This window comes from Varroa jacobsoni, unplaced genomic scaffold (assembly GCF_002532875.2).
Source record: "Varroa jacobsoni isolate VJ856 unplaced genomic scaffold, vjacob_1.0 scaffold_660, whole genome shotgun sequence".
NCBI classification, from domain to species: Eukaryota; Metazoa; Arthropoda; class Arachnida; order Mesostigmata; family Varroidae; genus Varroa; species Varroa jacobsoni.
In genome coordinates, this window is record NW_019213562.1 from 108,396 (window position 1) to 128,924 (window position 20,529).

The following is a 20,529-nucleotide window of genomic DNA, read 5'->3' on the forward strand; positions in this document are numbered from 1 at the left end:
ACGAGAAGACCAAGACGCAGTCATTCTAGTATGGGTGGAAAATCGCATGATCTATGGTTTTCTTCGACCGTTGAAGGATCGTTAATGCCGTCGGGCTCCACTGTCACCAAAAAGTACTATCAAGAAAATTGCGCAACTCTGTTGGACGCAAAAGACCTGAACTGTGGTACATAAGATCCTTGGTCTTCCGTGACAATGCAGCGGCCGACCAGTTCACTTTTCGTACGGCGATTTTTTGAACCTGAGTGGCTTATTATTTTAACCCGTGTATTCACCGGATCCAGTCTCCTCTATCCTCTTCCTTTTCTCGAATCTCTGAAGGGAAGCGTGGGGCCACGATTAAAGAAATAAAAGCTGAAGGTTATCCTGGCGATCGATTTGGGAACTGAAAAAGATGTTGACATGTGTTACACCTGGCGCGGACCATTTCAACAAGGAATTTTCAAATAATGAGATTTAATCGAATTTGGTCGACAAAAGCTTTGATTTACGAAGGACAAACTTAAACCATAAAGTATACATTTACCCCGTTACAACTTGTGAAGCATAAAGGTGGTTATTAAAGGAAGAATTTTGGCATGGCATGAAAAATCAATAAACTGTCGAGAAAATTTCTTGTTTCCGAAGCGTTATAGTGTGATATTTATCCGAAGTGGTCGAGCCGGTATCTGGTTCAACTCTTGAATGTTCATTTGAATTTAAAATAAGATCCTTTGGCATCTATCGAGCCCATGTCAAATAACTTAATGGCATAAGTATCAACAAGCCACGATCAAAGTTTTTTGCGGGAACTTCGATGCTGGCTTAAAAAAGAACAGAATCGAAAGAATTTATCGGTTTTTTAACTCAAAAGAATTATCAGGCAAGTGCACTGTTTTTAACATGGCCATCGCGAAATAGGTATGCTCGAGAAACGTCTTTTAATAACAAAAACAAGATGCTGAAATTAAATTAATTGAATGATAAAGAATAGAAATACTTGATCCGTCCTGCCTGTTTGCAATGAACCTAGAATGGGATCTTCTGTTATACATGTTAGAATGAGTCGCTTTGAAGATCTTGTGACAGATGTTTCGGTCTTCTGTAGGTTTGTTACAATGGCATATGATGTAAGTACTTAAGTAAATCAGTAGGTAGTAAGGAAAGCTTCTGGAAAAGAAGACATCACGTTTTGAATTCCTGTGAAAATACGCTATTCTATTATGTATCCCTCATCACTGTTCGAAACTTTCTCCTATTTTTCCGTTAAATGATGTATGCCTCCACGTCAGAAGACAAGCCCCAAAGTTTTCAACTACGCTTGAAGTTGTTGATCGGTGTCGAAGGTAGAGCCGCGAAGGCGATGTCAAGTGAACGACAAAAATAAAAATGCGTCGGCCAAGATTCGAAAAATATGGAAAGTACAACAATGCTTCCCTCTCAAGGTCTGAAAGAGCAGTTTTAACAATGTTTGTTGCATGTCACTTTGTTGTAGAACAATATAAGTGGACCACGTTTATAAGGTAGGGTCTTGTGAATAGTTTGGTTGAATGGATGAAACTGACCAAATAAACATGCCAACAAACCGTTTGGTTCGTAGGAACCGGGTCGTTGTGAATCGGGCCCTTTTAATGTCTAAATCAAGACTGCGTTAGATTCAAAGTCTTGGCTTTCCTTTTGGAGCTACCCATTCCAGTTATTGGTTTATGTTGAAGTACAGACACCATTTTTTAATCATGGGTGGCAAATCTACGAAAGAAATCGGTCACTGTTGCCGCGTGACCTTCGAAGACAGGCGATATGCTTATGCAATGTTAAACTGTAAATTCCTATTGGATTTGAAGAATTCATGAAAAATTTAGGGAGCCTAATAACAGTTGCGTTGCCATTGCCGATTTCCGAGTTGTTTGTTGGCCGCCTCCCCTCAAAGGTGTCTTCGAACTCTTGGCCAGAGCTAGGGCATCACCTAGATCCAGAGCACCGTTTTTGACTTATCAATTTGCCCTCCAGCAGCCCTGTTAGCGATAGCGTTTTTATCGTATATAAAGGGCTATTGCGGCAGCATTTTGGCCTCAACAAAAGGCATGGTATATAAAATGTCAAAAAAAATTTCTACATGGAATAGCCATTTTAAAGTCCCTTCGAGTTGAAATGATGTTCTCAACGAAATGCCGTTACAGCACGTGGTAGAGCAGGAAGAGTGCTTTCAAACGGTATATCAAAGCGGAAGTGAAAAAGTTTTTAAAATAAAATGTGGGCTTCCCGTCTAACCCAATATGTACAAATTCAGGTTTACTCGTTGTCATCATTACAGCTAAAAGCGATTGAACTCAAATAGCCAATGTCGAGCTTAGGTATTATAACTTAAGCAAATAATCGTAATATACATCTTTTGTTTTAGACCATTACCCGATATGGTACAACTGGACTCTAGATGGCGATCAGCTACCACTTGTTCCAACAAATACAAGCATTCTTCATTTGGGTCCTTTGAATCGTACGTATTTTATGAAGAACCTATGCTGTGTTGTGTTTTCTGCTTCGTCATTGCGACCAACATCGATCTGTGCACAACTCCTCGTAAATTGTAAGTGCTATTTTGTTCAATTTTGAGTATTTTCTTAGAGCTTCCAGGTGACATAGTTTCAATAGAACAAATATATTATACATTTGTATATTCTTATACATGGAAAGTGTGTGTGTGTAAGTATATATAAAGTCTTTGAGAGTTTACAGATATTTTACTACGATGTTTACAGAAATTAAATAAATAATAAAAATAACCATAAAATGCCACATAGAGTATACCAAGCGAGAAGTGATTCTATGCGTTTGCGCCCACGGATAATTTTTTATGGTATGCCAAATATTACGTACGTGGGATCTGTATCTTTTTATATGCAAACTATATGACTTTTCGTTGTGCCGGTTGTATTCAGGCATCAACAACCTCGTCCTTAGGTGGTCGGTTTTACCGTCTATCATTGGACGCGATGCCTAGGACATTTGAGGGCGACCGAATTCTTAATAGTCACCTTTGATGCGTAAAATTAGGCTAGTTTCCTTTACTTTTATCTACCTTTTATTATCTGGTCAGTCTTTACTTTTGTAACATATTATTAGTATTAGTTTTTATCAGCTTTCCGCCCAAATCACTTCCTCTTCGCATTCTTTTGCCGTTTATTTAGTACAAAATTTATATGACTTATTTTGATGTCAACGTATCTAAGAACCGGTTCCTTCCATTTTCTCATTTTTCCTGTTTTAGATGATTATTTAACCAACGCTTCCTTCTCTTTCCTGGTAACTCAATGGTCCAAACTGTGTTGCGCATGCGTAGCTCTTTCTACTGCACCGCAAGCCTTCCAAATAGTAACATAGTCGACACTAACGAACTTTTTATCGCTTCCTATTCTTCTGTAGTGGGAGCTGAATCTGTTTCCATTCGAGCGTGGCACTCTCCTCTAGTGCTCGGCATCCCGCAGGAGATTGAGTGTGAAGTTCACGGAGGGTTTCCGCCCCCTGAGATTACATGGCGTCTGAATGATGAGCCGTATTCGAACGTGATATTCTATGATTCGACACAGCTTTGGGCAGTGTCCGTGATAGTTCTCACTCCGGAAGAAAAGCACATGGGAGTCCGCCTGGAATGCCGAGCCGAAAATCGCAATGCTGGAGAATATAAATCGCAGTTTATTCGACTGGACATCAAATGTAGGTACCACAGTAAACACATCAAGTTTCCTCTAATCGCTTCTCGGAATAACATTTGTCAATGTCATAAACAAGTTCGGCCAAACAAACACAAATATACTATTATTACCTGAGTTATAGGAATGGTCTGCTCTGTGAACAATGGAACTCTAAGGGCAAGACACAAATGTTTGAATGTTTTGCGTTTAATGTCACCTACTTGGAATTTAAGGCGAATTTGATAAATTATAGCTTAGTTCATTTTATTCGATGAAGCTGTACAATAGATTACAAGATCAATGTTTTTCAATGAAAAGAATTTTATGATTATGCGGCATTTTACAGATAAGCCGGACGTTACATTGAAAATAGGACGAGGGCTAAATGCCACAGGGATTAACGCAGGCAGTGACGTGTACCTTGAGTGTTCCGTGCAGGAAATCCTGCTTGAGCAGGGTGGTCAAGCCATGAATAATCACGTCATAACTTGGAAACACAACGGGAAGGTCCTTAAGGTGAGTTTGTTTCGTCATGTGTTTATGCTGCTTTTTAATATAGCCAGGTTATTAAGTTGTCCACAGACAACTCTACTCACGCTGTCTATACGCGCCGACCAAAAAAACAGCGACGCCGTTCGTGCATCTGTGGCGCGTCCTTTGCATGCTTAGGTGTAAGGAACGAGAGTCTTCTATGTTGTACCTTTTGTCCTGTGCCTGCTTACGGCCTCCTCGTTGACGCCGTCGCTGTCACTACCCCTGCTGTTGTTAGTGGCTCCTCAGAGGCCAGATGGACCAACTGTCTCGATTCTCTGCTACAGCCTTTTCACTCCAAGTGCGTAGGTAGGCACTTAGCTGTCTTCAGATTCCAAGATACTTCCAGATACCCATTCTTCTTTTACGTTTGCTGTCCATGAGCCCTAATTCCTTTTTCAACACTCTTTACCTTCGACACCCTCTTCCTTTACACAAACGTCTTTTCTGGGGCTTTTGCCGCTATCGCGTCTTCTCAAGTTTCCCCCAAGTGCAGCACCTTAATAAGCTCGTTGTGAACTTTGGATTCGCTCTGACTGCCTGATACTCATGGGAGCTAGTAATGCAGCGATAGCGGCTAGAAGTTTCGGGACTTACTTTGCCTGTTATTTTCTCTGTTTCGCTTTAGCGGCAGACAAGCGAGTCAGACGAATCAGTCAAGCAGGAGAGGCCTGTAACGATAGCCATGGTGGTCGTTATAGTTGCTCTATTACAAGCCTAAAAAGTTTCCGATAAAGTCGGTGAAGTCCTATGAGAGTCACCGTTCCGTGTCGCTTTACGTACCCACCTTTGTACGTCGTATTTTTACTATTGCTTGCTGACTACCTATATTTTCATTCTCGTTGCTTGTTTTCGTACTATCCTGAAATGGTCCCTTTATTGTAATAAAGTTACGTTACGTTCTTCAGGTTTATAGCTCGTTTCTACCCAAGCCCCTGCGGAATTAGATACAACCGCTGACAGCGCAGTATTATGAAGGGCATCATTATGGAACGTGAAATACGATGACGGTCGCAATTTCCCAGCTTGGTCCACCTGTCGACTTTTCAATATAAAAAGCTGACTCCACGAATGTATGTTGATGGGCTACATTCATTTTCAACCAGTTTTTGAAACTAAAATCATTAAAACCGAAACGATATCGTTGTGTAACCGATTCCTTGTATGGATACTCTGCTAGAGATAATGGTGGCAAACAGCCTCTGTTGTTTGATAGCATTTTTTTTGTAGTTGACTTCGCGCGGGTACTCCTAGATACTTGAAAGTTGAAAAGATGCATATTGTGAACCGCTTACATACTTCGAAAGTATCATTGTAAAGCTCTAACATCATTTTGACAAAATTTCAGAACATCAGTGATGTTTGTTTGTTATAATATGAGGTACATTAGATTATGAGCAGTGCCTTCAGATTTGGTTGTACTATTAAAGCAGTGATACTAAGTATGGCAGCTACCCAACGTACCCGTTTCGCCAATTGCATTCAGGGATTATTAACGATTTGAAACTGGAATTGGGTGTTTATAGCTGACCGTTATCTAAAGTGCTGTAAATTCTCTTATATAAAAAGGAGACGCATAAAATAAATTAATAACGTGTAGTAATGAACTAGCTTGGAGATATAGTAAGGCTTTTGTCAAACCTGGACCTTTCGTACTTAGCGCGTAAAATGGCCACTCTACGCAATTGAGTCAAGTAGATCGAAATTAAAAACGTACGTGGCTATTTTTTAGGAAAGTTTATCGGTGTAATTATCATTACATGAAACAATCGTAAATTAGCTATCGTAGAATACTTCTATATGCCTACTTCTATATATATAGTTTGTCAAGAACTGTGAACAGTCACGGATATTGAGGTCCCTTTCTCAGATTGAGAACAACTTTGGTTAATTAGTACTAGAAGTTCTGCCTACAGAAGTGATACAAGTTTACTAATCGTCTCAAGACACTGCTTCTAGCTCGATTCTTTAAAGACTCCGTATCGTTCTTTAATGCACAGGTTTCTACAGCTCTTAGGCAAAAATCCTTTGCGTCGCGTTGAACAGATTGTGTACTGACCAATTTGAAAATCTTCTTCCTGTATTTATCTTCTTCCAATTCAAACAACATTAGCTTCAAAACGGTTTGCGTTATCCGTAGATGGATGAACCGATATATACTGAGTTGTTAGAGCACATTCATGGCTGAACTTCACGCTTGACCCGGCCGTTTCGATCACCCGGCGCTTATGTGCGACAGGGCGATAAAACCGATCACGAAACTTAGCCTGCAGCGGATAACCAGCGCGATAACTCTTTTTCGCTCTGAACCATTCGCTAAAAGGCTGATCTTGTGATAAGTACATATCGAAGTTTTGTATTATATAGATAAATTATAGGATATTACCGAACTATAGCCGAGGTTCTTAAATAACATAGGACATTTTTTGTAGCTCACGGCGGAACGCAGGCAATGCCCTTTTAGTCGATTAAGAAGCACAGCATTATCAGCCTATACAAGCTTTTGGTTTCAAACGTTAGTGGTACGATATATCCAAGTCCATATCCAAGAGCAAACGCCGTTACGGGTAAAGACAGCTACCGATACGCGGCCATCGATATGTACACCCTATGCTTGGCGAAATTTATAACGCTATTATAAAAGCAAATCACCCAATCACTGAGAGGTCTGCCGGACAATGTTTTTAATCTAGCATACACATCTAAAAAGATGTGCTCATAAAATGCATGCACTGAAAACTAGCTTTTCTTTTTCGATTGCTGCAGGAACGGGCCCGATACAACGATACAAAATAAAATTACCTTCAAGAAATAGATTAGTTTGTATTTTATTATTTCAAGTCAAAAAAGACCAAACGTTGTATGCGTATCGGTCAGAAGTTTTGTTATTTTCACTACCCTCAATTTGACTGTTAGATACGCCTGGTGGGATTCGAAGAAAGACGAGATGGTCCCTTCTGGCTCATTGTGCTAATATATAGCAATCCGCTTTTGCTCATCCATGTTGACTGCCCCTGTCCTATCTGCTACAAAGGCCAGGTTTGCCTCCTCTGCCGTGTTGGATATTGAGTTTAATGACACGGTTATTTGGGGAATCGGTGGCCATCGAAGAAGTGCTTCTGGGCGTAGTCGACGAGACCCAGTCTGAGTTCCTAGCATACTTGCCCCTGAATACAGGAGATAGACTATCTCTTGGGTGCGATTCCGTTCGCAGTAATAACAGCAGCAAGAGCCGGGAAGAGGAAAACAGATTCCGTGATAAGTGACTTTAAACTCGTCCCAGGTCGAAGAGCATGCTTCTAAAATCTGCATAAAATGCCGCAAAACAAAAGAATTTGTTACCTCAGTAGTGCCTAACTTGACCTAAAATCAAACATTTTACGAAAAACAAATATTGCTTGTTGTCCTGTGCTATTTTTCAATAATTTTTCCATTCTTCCAGTCTTTCTATTTCCAGTCTTAGTATTATTATGCAGACAAATTAGTTTACCTATAGAAGAGCCGTACACGGTAAAAAAATAATGGCATCATACATTCAATGGAAAATGTAAACGATGATGTTTTTAGCTGATGATATTCAAGTCTATAAAGAACTGCTATATAGTACATATCCGTACACTTTGATTATTTTTATCACGCATGCTTTTACATTACGTGCCAGATTTTTAGTCGATGGTTACTGGGTCGTTTAGTCGGGAGTTTTGCAGCACTGCCCCTAAATTGAAAAATATTGAACGCACACGCGTACACTTGACGTTAGTGTGACCTGCCACATCCAGCTCGCTATTAGGGCTAAGATCACACTTATACATGCAGAAATGTGCAGTGTTGTTTTTGTTCAGTGTTATTTTTCTCCTGAAGAACTTGTCTTTAACTTCGGTGAAAAAATGACTGGCAGGTAAAATTTCACGTACATTTATGTGAAGCCTTTGGATACTTATGGTTATAAGCTTATTAGGTGTCACCAAGGGCTGGTTAGCTTGGAGGAAAAAATATTTAATGGTGAAAATCGATGCGTAATGATTTCCTGTCTCTTGAAAGTAAAGGTATAGGTGAAGTTCATTGAAGATTAGCACAAACATTGGGCTAATGAGGTGTTCAGCGAAATAACAATTCGAGACTAATACAATTAAATTGGGTATGAATGGCTACGGGGGACTAAGGCTCAGGATCTCAAGCACATGATCAATAATGGCAGTAAGCTCCAAGCCGTTTTTTTTTTTGTTTGCTGGTAACAGTTATAAAGCATTACTCATGACTCCACTTGTTTTAAACCCAGTCCATGGAAAATTCACTTCTTGTTTTTTCCCCTTTTTTTTGAGTACTTTCACCGCAATTTCGTAATATTTGTAGGGAGGGGCCCGATTTTGAGTCAGAAAGCGCATGTCCACGCTGCCGTTAAGCAGTTACTTCCCGTTTCAGACCCCGAGATGTAGTTGTTTCCTCTGTAATCCGTAGCATCCCAATTTAATTCATAGAATAATTTCACCAGTAGCGGTTGTGGCCTCCGTGCCGCGTGTTTTCATATATCTTTTATAAACTTCACCACCGCTTTTGTTTTCGAAACCCTTACATTTAATTACGTAGCGTTAATTTTAATACGAATCTGTTTGCCACTATTGTCATTGTTGCCTGATGACACTCAATTAGTTTATTGTTGTAGGCCAAACACTTGATGTAAAAATTACCAAACTCTGTCTTCTAATGATTACTAAAAGTTACATGATTATCAATAGTAGAGCCATTTGAAGTGCTAAAGCGGAGATTTACGATTGTCAAGATTATCGGAAACTGAAAGATAAATGTAAGTCACAAGCATAGTGTAAAATGACTGCACTAGCTAACACGGTCAGCCGGCTTATATTATAGACAGCAACTTCGAGTTCGCAATTCTGCACAAAAACGAGCCAGTTCAGAGTCATAATGACCCTATAGTGTTCACCCGTGAAGCTTGCTCGCATGGCAGCTGCAAAGAAATGCGGTTTTCTTTTAATGAGAGATTACTTTGCAATCCCGGATCGAAGGGCCACATGCCGTGCGTCGGCAGAAGACTGGAACCCTGGTGTCGTCTGCATTTCAGCAGGGCTTCTTTTAGACAGCTTTTTTTTTATAGAGAGCCTGATATTTTACTTATAAGGAAAGCCGACTTGCTAACTGCTGTGCCCAGATTGACGTCGTGAAAAGGACACTACGTCGGTACAGCTCGTCATAGGCGTTGTACTAGTATAATACGATGCGACTACATTCTTTCACCGGTTGTGACAGGGCAACGAACGTTTATGTTTATGACTGTGAATCTCCGTCCTATCGTCACGAAGTTAACAAGAGCGACAAATTCTGCCATCTTCTTGATGTAAGCTGTGGTATTATAAAATCAAAGTCATCGCGCATATCAACGTTCATTTCCTCCGTATCAGCACTTTAAATGTTTTATTCTCATTTCTGTAGTTGCAGAACGTATCAGGTGACCTTTAAATTGAATCAAACTTGGGTTTCTGCTTATAAGGACTGTCGCACTCGGGACACAACATGACTAGCCGACTATTGCTGTTATTCAGCCAAAAGCTTGTATTTCCGACCCATTACTGGAGTCGTTTCTAATCAAACACCAGGACGGGCGATATTGTCATTCAGACATTTCTAGGAAGCGTTCACTGTGTCCCTAATGTATCCTGCCATCTCACTTCTGCTACTGAGTCGCGCTTCCGAGCATTAGGCTAATAACGCGTTGCCAAGTCATTCTCACGAGATAACTATCGCAGCAGTTCATAGGTGACAAGGGCAGAATACTAACAAAACTACCAACGCTATAAAGGTAACACCTCGTCCATTTAAGAAAAATGCTAACCGCTTTGAGAACGACATATAACTACGTTTTGTTATAACAGACGACGACAGAGGGACACGGGACTGATGGAAGCTATAAATGACCGATCGCCCGGAACACACAGGGACAGCATGGGCCAAGCGCTAGTGAAAATAACTTTTGTTCAATAAGTTATCAGGAACTGACACCGATATGCACCTAATATAGACGAAATGTCTGGCCTAATATTTACTTAGCATTATAAAATAACCTTATTCACTGTATACTGGGTACCATGCAGTCCAGTCAATTGTCGCTATTGCATCTAGTATATCTGGCTCAGTGTGGTTCTCGAATTGGAGTGGAAAATAAAAATAAGTCAGTAAATCTAAATAAAGCGTCTTCACTTCACAGTTGGAATTTAAACTGTAGAAATAATTTGCATCATCTAAATAACGAATAATGTCAGATTAATTTTTTACAGCATATTTTGTTCTAACATAAGACAGGAACATATCGAGCCACACGTAACGGTCGCATGTGTATATTTCGTTGTAGTCAAATCGAACAGCAGGCATCCTCATAACGGATAAGTACCTCGTCCTTCGGAACCTACAGAAGCGCCATCGAGGTCATTATACTTGTCAGGTGATGAATACTGCCTTACAGGACGGCGAGGATATAACCAGCAGCCCGCTTTTTCTCGTAATACATTGTGAGTTGATATTAAGCGCGCTTTATATGTTGCAATATGTATCCAGATATCAAAGGTCAACGAAAACGTTTGCTATGCTTGAATTAACTTTTGCTAAAATGCCTTTGCGTCTTTTTCAGATGCTCCTCGTTGCACAACGAACGCCATTCAGAAAGCATTTGTTGATAAAGGTTCTAAAGCAATCCTTCTCTGTCCGGTCGATATGCAACCATGGAACAGATTTTCCAGAGTGTACTGGTCCATTTTAACAGAAGACAATTTTACGCGTTCCAACCATCTTGAGGTGGATATTACCGAGCATATGCTTGAAGAGGGCGAAGTCACCTGCTGGGGCGAAAATAAACTGGGAAGTGGCCGTCAAAGCCCTTGTCGACTACAGCTGTTAGAAAAAGGTGAACTCAGACGCAAAACTGTACATTCGCATATGCCTAAGTATTCCGGTAATTAATGAAATCAATTGCCTGCTTCATGTGTTCAGTTATGACTACCATACTATTTGTGGCAAGGGACCATCGTCATATTACGACGAAATTGGGCTCGACGGGAACTTTAACAACATATTATAAGTCATTTTAGTTATAAATTTATTCAATTTGTGAGAAGTACGCAGCAACGCATTTAAGGTGTATTATCACTCGATTTATTTTTCTTGTAGGACTCTTATTGACACTGATGGCATTACTAAATAGTGTAACAAATTTATACGCAATTCTATGATCAATTCGGAAGCACGAATTAGTCATAAGCCGAATCGATTAGCTGCATCAAGGTAGCTCCAAATGTGTTTATATTTGGGTGTATGTATTTGACGCTCTCTCTTCTCACTTTCTTTGCTTAGTCGCCTATTTTTATTTGGCTATTTTTATTGTGTGAACAAGGTCTCGGAATTATTCTTTTAGCATAGCGTCAACGACTTGCACCCCCACTATTAGACCCAACCGAAGTAGATCTTCGAAAACTTACTTGGAGTTCTCCTACAGACCTATGAAACGGCATGCTGGTAGCCATATGCCATGGTGGGCATTTTCGAATGTGGAAATTCAAATTTTATCCTTTGTGGATTTGTCCGTTTCGGCAGACAACAGCAGCAACGACCTTCATTCGTCAAGTATGCATCAGGAAATGATCCGTACGATGGAGTGCACAGTCCACAATGTCACAATGCGAGCAATCCTTGTCGCCTGTGAGAACTTTAATAATAACTTCGTGAACTATACCGTCGTCGCTGAACTGTTTCGTGATCGTCAAGTGGTCAGCAGCGCCCAGCTCTCCTTCAGCAGGTGAAAAATATTCCCTATCTCGCCGCACGACATACGAAACATTACTTTCCGACGGTTTAGCCCATAAAGCAAAAATGCAATTTACGCCTAGGTGCTCACGTCAGTAAGAGCAATCATATTTGGAATTGCTGCATTTAGTTAACGCTTGTCAGTAGAAGATCAAAAACACACTTCTGCAAAAATATTTTTTTGTTTGCATGTTGCAAGCTCCAGCATAAAGATAGAATTATAGTGCTATCATTAGCATTACTAATGGTAGCCGTAACGCTTTGCAGTGGATCGTTGCCGTTTCCGTGGTTCGTGTAAGCTTATCCTTCGGTAAACTGTAGTCCTTTTTTTCTGTTTGTTCCATTGTATGATTGTTTGTACCTTGCTGTCATACTGATTCAAGTCGACGCACTGTTACTGCATGAGATCGATTGGCAGAGAACCAATTAGATATTGAAGAGGAGCCCTTTTGTGGCATAGCCTTTCACCATAGCGTAATGATGAGGCGAAGCGCCGGTGTATCGACACTAGGGGGTTCTCGTACCCACAGAGGAGGCAGGGTTGTCTCTCTAGTGCATAGTCATCTAGGTGTGCTATTCTCGCAGTACTACTGCGGTTGTGATTCGATTAGTCGATGAGTGAGCAAGCGAATGACACGACAGCGGGGGTGCTTTCCCTGTCCTGTTATTTTGATGTCGCCTCACAGGGCCTGGCACTGGATGAGCTCGCTGCAACCATCAACAGAATATGTAATCGACTTTCGTATAGTCCGCAATTCTAATTATGTTAAAGCCGAACTGGAGAAGCTCTCGAATGTTACAGGTAAGTGCTTCACAGAAGCGGCCTAACGAATCATCGTATGTACTAGCAAGTAGATAAATATACCTATATTTAGCTAAGAAACGAGCCTCACATGTTGGTCCCCCGCCCTGTCCTTTGAAAGTCTCTCACTTGAATGTCTTTCAAATATTCCTTGGTCGATTTCTAACTTCTGCCGCTAGCAGAATTAAGCTCATACTCGCAAATTCAAGACTTGTAAAGAATCCATCCAATATGGCAGATATATAGATATTAGGCATTCACTATTACTCAGCGTCAGTTTGATAGTAACGTTCTCCTACTAGAAACATCGTTGGTTTAAAAATACGCGGGTTAGGAAATTGAGCTTGCAAACAAGTCTTGGGGCAAAACACCCTGCAAAAATGAATAACAAAGAAATGAAAGCAGTGGTTAAAATTGAGTCATTTTACATTGCGTGGGTGCTAGAACATAGGTTTCGTCTATGTAAAACTATCACGCTTACTCGCCTTGGTTAAATCTACAAAGTGAGAAGATTAACCAATAGCTGCCACAAGACCTGAATGAAAATCAAAAACAGACGTAAAGACATCTGGAGTTTTCGTTTCACGTTACGTCAAAAATGGATCCTCTGCAATAATCGCAAACTTTCATATCAGTGGATGGAGATAATTAAAATGGCGAGGCACCGCCGTAAAGCAAGTATGCACCTGGTAACCTTCTTACACCGTTCGATAATTTAACGCAAAGGTTATGCGCTACAACTTTGAGTCCTGGTTCGACACCCCGGCTAAAGCATACTGTCATCAGCAGGAAGAGGCCATGAAAAAATCCATATTAAGCAGCCACAAATAGTGAACAGAGGTAAACTACTGCACGATTGCGCTCGATCTCACACCGCAAAAATCGCGGTAGCAATATTGCAAAACAGTTGAAAACCCTCTACCATCTACCATACTTGCTCCCACAAATGACAATTTTCCTAAAATATTAACAGCCTAATTGGAAAACTATCCAGATCTCAACACGGTGACGAAATTGCCTTTCATTGGCCCATGTAATCTAGACTTCATACTTCAAATTTTATGTTCAGTCGATTTTTCAATCGACCATTATTATCTAAGTTATTCTACCATTTAGAAGCAAACTTATTGTTTCGTTTTTCGTCTCGAGAAGCAACATATACAAATATATAGAAGATGAGGTATGCAAAATTCGAGCTTATTTATTAGTTATTTTTAAAGCTATATCTGAACAAAAACAGAGATTTACACATATTTTTTCTATATTATTAGTGTCATTCCTAAGGGCCACGCTTATTCAATATAATCACGATGATGATTACAGCTTCAAATCGGGATCTATACCGATAACGAGTCGTTTTCAAAATTCCCACTTCCTAGTCCGCAAACAGCTTGTTAGTAGTAAGTGCAGTTGAAGCGATAGTGGCAAACGTGAACTCGTTAAAAATACCTAGTTGGATTAATTTTGGAGCTAATAACGGACCAATGAAACCTCAAAAGGAATTCAAAGATATAAAAGGCGTAGAAGGCTAACCATTGGAGCTTTCGAGGCGATTTAATTTGCCCGTTTATATTCAACACAGCGGCCTTTAATTCCGGTATCAAAAAACCTAGATGTATAAAAAACGGCTCTATAACTTTGACAAATTTTCGTGTCCTTTGTGGACAACCTTTCAGTTTGTCTCCTTCCCCACCTTCTTCAGACTTTTGTCTCAAGAACTGCATTAAAACTAGCAATGATCTTGGCCTTCGGGCAAAAAATACGCTCCTAATCTGGGTGGGGGCCAGTCCTGTGCGAAAACACTGCATAGTAGGTAATCCTTGATCAAATTCTGTAAACTACGCACTCGTCGCAGTTCGTTGTTTTGTTCCAGAACTGACTTTCTACGACTAAGTGCAAGGGGTTAGTGCATATTTACTACGACAAAGAATTCACCAAAGGTTGTCTAAAACTGAACTTACCCTGCCGTATATATATCATAAATGCAAGGGATGAGGACGTAACAGAAGCAAGCAATACGTTCTTGTGGGCCGTCTGTCTATGAACATCACCCTTCAACCGACCAGCTAAAGTACACGGAGTCCGATAAACTGACTTTGTTGGACAAGTTGTTGGAACCCATTGTCTAGGTTCAAAGCTGACTTTCATGTCAATTCCCAAGTGTAGCCCCTTAGTTGCTTTCAAGGTAGGCAAGGTCGTGGTTTGGGACGGTCATGGGCAGGCAGCATTCGAAACGACGATTCTTAATAACCCCTAGTTTGAGAAAGTATTATGCTCGTAGGAGACGACAGCAAGAAAATTTTTATACCTTTACTCAAGAGAAATTTTTCTTGATAAATTGATCGGATCTACCGTACGCAACTCTCTGGTAACTACGGGAATTTAGCAATGTTGAGCAAGAGTTCGAAGAAGTTTGAGATAATGAGCAATAACCGACGCAGCACGGTGCAAGAGCTTGAACTCTTAGCGGCCGCCCACAGATTTGCAACTGCAGAGAATAGCGTCATTTCAAAAATAATGTCGTTAAGAACAAAACCGCTGATAAGCTGGTCGTATTTGCGGTTAAAGTTTCGAAAAAGTAGTTGCAATGTTGGATCCTGAGGCCGATTTTTTTCTCCGTGTGATTTCTTCGCGGTTGGTGGAAAAGCGCTGCTTTTCGTACAGCACAATGCTTACGGAGCCCGTAAACATGTACGATGTCCCGCGCGCACGTTGACGGTTATGAGAATAAAACTGCAGCCAATGACAGGTCAGAAAAGCATCGGTTTTTAAGCATCAGTAATCTTGCAAATTACATGATTTTGGGCAAGCCGTTTCTGACGAAAATGTTTCATTTTATGGAGAAAGACAATGGCCTTGCCTGTAATCATTACTGCAAAGCTGTTAAAGCCGACGACAGCAATGTGGGTAATTGTTTGTTTGGCAAACAATTTGGCACTGTACTACAAATCTTAGGTTGTTTTTATTCGTATGCGTCCCTGTACAGCATTGAGCAGGAACGTGTGAAGCCAGTGTTAAATGCAGCTAGCATTTAACACTTAATTAGACTAAAAAATCGCATAAACCTGAGTGAATATAGCGAGCTCGAAAAGATAGGGGTTGGAACCAACGAATGGGGTAATTTATATCTTTTCAATGGCAGCGGGACCTTTAAACTAAGTATAAGCGCGGGGTTGACAACAGCAATGCAACTGTAGAAGTTCAATCTCATGACGTTCGTTTTTGTCAACGCGCCAGTAACGTCGCGGGACAAAGTAGTTGAAGTATTTTGACGATGTTGTAGTTTACTCGGTTGACTTCAACAGTTACATGATAGCGAAGAAAAGTTCCGGCAGCAATCGATTCCACAGGCCTGCGTTTAAAAATAAAGAATGCAACCCAGGAAATGATTACCTGGCTACAGGATCACAGCCGGTGAAATTTCTTAGATTCCAACGAAGTCCGGTAGCAGACACTTTGCCCACACCGCGTGTCAAGCGAATTAAAGAGCTTCCTAAACATTGCTTTCCTTTGCCGGTGGCTCATACGAGTTTTTGCGCGTAGCGCAAGCCCGCCCTGCGCCGTCGTCAAGGCCTTTAAGCGGTCAGCTTTTTTTCATTTTGCCTAAAACGCGAACCACGACGGGGCCTTATTACAGTATTTAATCACAAGAGCCAGTTTTATGCTACTTCCGACACATGTTGGAGATGAGGTTACAGAACTATGGCAATGCAACCTAGGTGTACGGGAGGGGGGGGGGGGGAGGCAGTGCTGGCCCAGAGAGAAAGAACGCACGGCCGGGTTCGCTGTATGCGCTCCTTGTTGTTTTACTAATGCCGAAACCAGACCTTCCGAGGGCGCTTAACGGTGGTATAAACTGCTGAGATATTTCGAAATTAGTTGTTTAGGCGATACTTCGAGGTCGTTTTTGACAGTATTGCTAATGTAATTAAACGGAAAGACGAACCTTTGTCGGAAATTAACTCGTTGAGCTCTGACGTTATAGAAGCAAGGTTTCAGAATTGTGTTTTTGAAGGCAAGAGCCTGATTACCCCTGATTAACCCCAGCGGACGATACTAGATACCATAAAGCCACTAGAAGTCCATGAAATTGTACACCAATGCGGACGCTGAGTCGCATCTGACCGTGCCTCTGGCAAAGTGTGACCCTCCCTAATCGGACAAGGTTCGGAGGGCACAAAAAATGAAGCCTTCGCCGATGCGAAATAACAGCCAAAATCGGGAGAATTTCGCCATCCGAAAGACAGTGCAACGTGTTAAAAAGGTCTACATTGCGGATTCGGAAGTCGTCGGTTTGGTGTGAGGACTACCAGCGGCATAACGAAGAACCAGGCCGATGTAGTATGTTCAAGGACAGCATGAGGGTATTGGTAATGGTCGAATGAGTAATGCAGGTACTTTCCGTGAGCCTAATGGCTCCACACAGCCATCGCGGCTGGCAGTTGATCGTGAACGGAGCGGATATACGGCGACGTGTTGGAAACAGACATACATAAATTGTGTATTTGAGCACTATAGACATACCATAATTCCTAGTTGAATGCGACTTAGAATTGTGTATAGGAAACTGCATGAAGCTGAATGAGGTGCGGTTCGTTACTACCAGCTTTGGTATTCTTAGCATATACATATATATTAAAGACATGTGAAGTTTCGAAATTGATGCCTAATATTCACCAACATCGTTGAGAGCACAGAAGCATTCTTGCCATGTATAATCGGGTTTAGTCACCATACCTTACAATGGATGGAAAGACGAGTTTATATCTAAGCAGGGTGAACTCTGTTGGTTAAGCATAAGAAAGTACGCTCTGCTTCCACGGTTAGCTGAAGTTTTAGTGTTAGAAACTTGTCACGATTCATACATTCGGGAAAAATCACATCACTATATCTTCCACTTGACGGGAAAATAAGGGTCAATAATTATTGGGTCATCAGGTTGACTAAGCTTGTGCAGCTCACGTTCTAGAAAACCCGCCACTGTCCGCGAACGACATGATCAAGGGGACATGGCATATTTTTCAACCTATATTATTATAAGAAGCTAGGTTGCTACATTCGTTGGATAAGAAGGAAGTATACGTTGCTACACGAATTATGAACTGGAAGCCGTTCTGCAATTCATTACACATTGATTTGAACATCTGTTAGATTTTTATAGTTCCTGTTGTAGAACGTTTTTCTTAATATTTTTTCAGGATCATTGTCAGATGGAACACACAATGTAAAAACTCTAGCCCTTCAAATCGCCCCCTACCCCAAAAGCTCCGCTACTGATGATGAAACGCTCCCCAGCGAGGGCAACGTCTTCAAAGTCCACACGCGCACCCTTGACAAGGACTTCGAGCCAGTCGATGACAACTCTTGTAAGGCAAACATGTTTCAAACATCCATTTACTCGAATTTAGTTCAAATAGTTGTAGTTCAAGTTGAGTTCAAATAGCTCGCATGCGCTGTTGTATAGATCAAATTCATTATTAATGCTATAACAAATACTAGTAGTGTTTCGGAGATCAGGATTTATCGGTAAGTGTCGTTGCAGACGACTCACCACTAGTCCGAAGCGAAGCGCATTTTCGCCCAGTTTTATATCGGTGCAACTATTATTATTACTACGGTTAAGGGACATACGATTATTTTCGGGATTGTCACTTTGCTAACTGTTGTATTTGAATTTTAGCCATTCTGTTCAACATGGAAACAGCCCGTGTAGCCATGTACACGACGATCAGTCTTTTGTCGTTGTGTGCCACGATTGCGGTGTGTTATCTGGGAGCCGGTCGGAGAGGTGGAAGCGGCACCCGACAAGTTCATATACCAAGGGACCCCACACCAATGCAGTTCACTACATCGTCACTATGAGCCATCACATGCACAACTAACCCAAATTTTTGTATCTGAAGTCGCTACAGATAAGCTATATCGAGCAGAAGGACAGGCGCAATAGTGGGCGCCCCCCTGACTTCACTTGTGTGAGTGCTGTTTAAATCAGGTTAGCCGATTGGCAAGAAAGAGCAAAGTCTATAATCTCTGAGAGTTGTTGTATACTCCTTGTAAACTTATATGACCGCTACTAAAGTATATTTGTAGTGGTTTAGATTAAGGTATATTACATTGCAGTTAAACGAACTAAGCGCTGCTTAAGGGCTCTGCTAATAGAAACCGAGAAACCACTGGTGGTCAACCCAATAACAACCGGTAACCCTTAGCTCTTGATGCGTTTGTTTCTGGGCGCTCTGTACCGGCTGGTGCGCTTGAAATTTATCCGTTTGATATTAAAATTATAGTGGTTTTAGGTAGGTCGACGCCGTTCCCAATAACCTGTAAAAAAGAAAGCTGACACAGAGGCTGGGAACCGGCTCCGTCCAGAGCGTTAAATGAAAGTCACCATTGTATAGCTAAGGTGTTGTACATGGTGTTACTTTAAATATAATTAAGAAAACAAGATACTTATGTGGAAGGTACTAGTGCACAGCGTCATTACATTCGGTTATGGTTTGAAACGAGATTGGCAGGAAACGGTTTATTTTGACAATTTAGATACTTTTTCTTCGAAGTTTGAACATTAATTAACACACAAATGTGAAAATGTCATTCAACATGACGATATGAGTGTCTGTAGATTTTTAAATCTTAACAGGCGTCACATAATAGAATGTGATGCAGGACCTCGTATACATAATGCGTACACGCATAACCGAAAAAAACAGGTGAACCACAATGTAAAAAACATATATGAACAGCAAGGAAATATAAGATTACAGTAATAAATACACCTCGATAACGAAAACAATGGTACATAACAGATGTAAATAGTTCGAGAATAATATTAATGGTGATGATGGACGGCGATAACGTGAATATGACTCTGATGATGAAAATATATGATAATGACAATAAAGTTACGTTTTACTCTTTGCTTAAATTTGATATCTCTTATTTTTCGCACACTTAACTTAATAATAGAATGCTCAGGGACAACTGTATGCAGAAATGGTAGACCTCTACAGTGAGTAAATAGTTAAAACGGCGTCCTATTCAAAACACTCAACATCTATGAACGTCAGCTGACGGCGTGTACGAGCTTTGTCATGTACATTTCGTCATGCCATCACATCGATCTGCCCTATTATTTTTAATGAACTTTGATTAGCTAAAAACATTTGATATGACAATTATAGTCGGTAATTTATTCGTTTAGATTTGTAAAGAGGAGAATGCAGTTAATTTATGGGCTAATGGAATCGGCTCAGACTTAACGAATGCGTACTTTTGTTTTGTTGACAAATGTTTACCGGCATTGGCTTAAATGATTCGAAATTATGCTGTACCTAGGATCGATTATTAACTAGAAATTGGAGAAAGATTTTGAATCATACTTTAAACCCGTCAGTATTTTCGATCGACAATCGATTTTATATAGCCAATAAAATGTACTATACTACTAATGACAGTGTAACAGTTAGTCAAGAACGTATTATACGCAGTCTAGTTTGATAATAATTTTTTATTATTAGCCCTAACTGTTTCAGGCATTGGCATGTATAACATGATTCACGCTGCACAGTTCTAATGTATTTGGCTGCTAGTAGCAGATAAAAGGTTACATTGAACAAGTAAGATTTCGAGATCGTTTATGTCTTCGATGGGCATTATCTTGTTTTTGGATGGTATTTCCTCGGCCGTCTAAAAGTTTTAACCAAGCATCTGTCGTAT

At 40.6% G+C, this 20,529-nt stretch overlaps 1 protein-coding gene across 2 annotated transcripts in view; it reads left to right on the top strand.

The window, feature by feature from the left end:
- LOC111262416 (uncharacterized) overlaps positions 1 to 19,738 on the top strand; it is a 40,460-nt gene extending 20,722 nt beyond the window's left edge. The window contains exons 3-11 of one of the 2 annotated variants that reach the window (XM_022836655.2): positions 2,381 to 2,566; positions 3,403 to 3,693; positions 4,018 to 4,187; positions 10,567 to 10,723; positions 10,843 to 11,115; positions 11,802 to 12,003; positions 12,698 to 12,813; positions 18,012 to 18,179; positions 18,494 to 19,738. In XM_022836655.2, coding sequence (XP_022692390.1) covers positions 2,381 to 2,566; positions 3,403 to 3,693; positions 4,018 to 4,187; positions 10,567 to 10,723; positions 10,843 to 11,115; positions 11,802 to 12,003; positions 12,698 to 12,813; positions 18,012 to 18,179; positions 18,494 to 18,675 — 1,745 coding nt within the window. In that variant the 3' untranslated portion in view covers positions 18,676 to 19,738. The remainder of the gene's footprint in view (positions 1 to 2,380; positions 2,567 to 3,402; positions 3,694 to 4,017; positions 4,188 to 10,566; positions 10,724 to 10,842; positions 11,116 to 11,801; positions 12,004 to 12,697; positions 12,814 to 18,011; positions 18,180 to 18,493) is intronic. The other variant, XR_015311906.1, reaches the window with a different exon arrangement.
- The last annotated feature ends 791 nt before the right edge of the window (positions 19,739 to 20,529 follow it).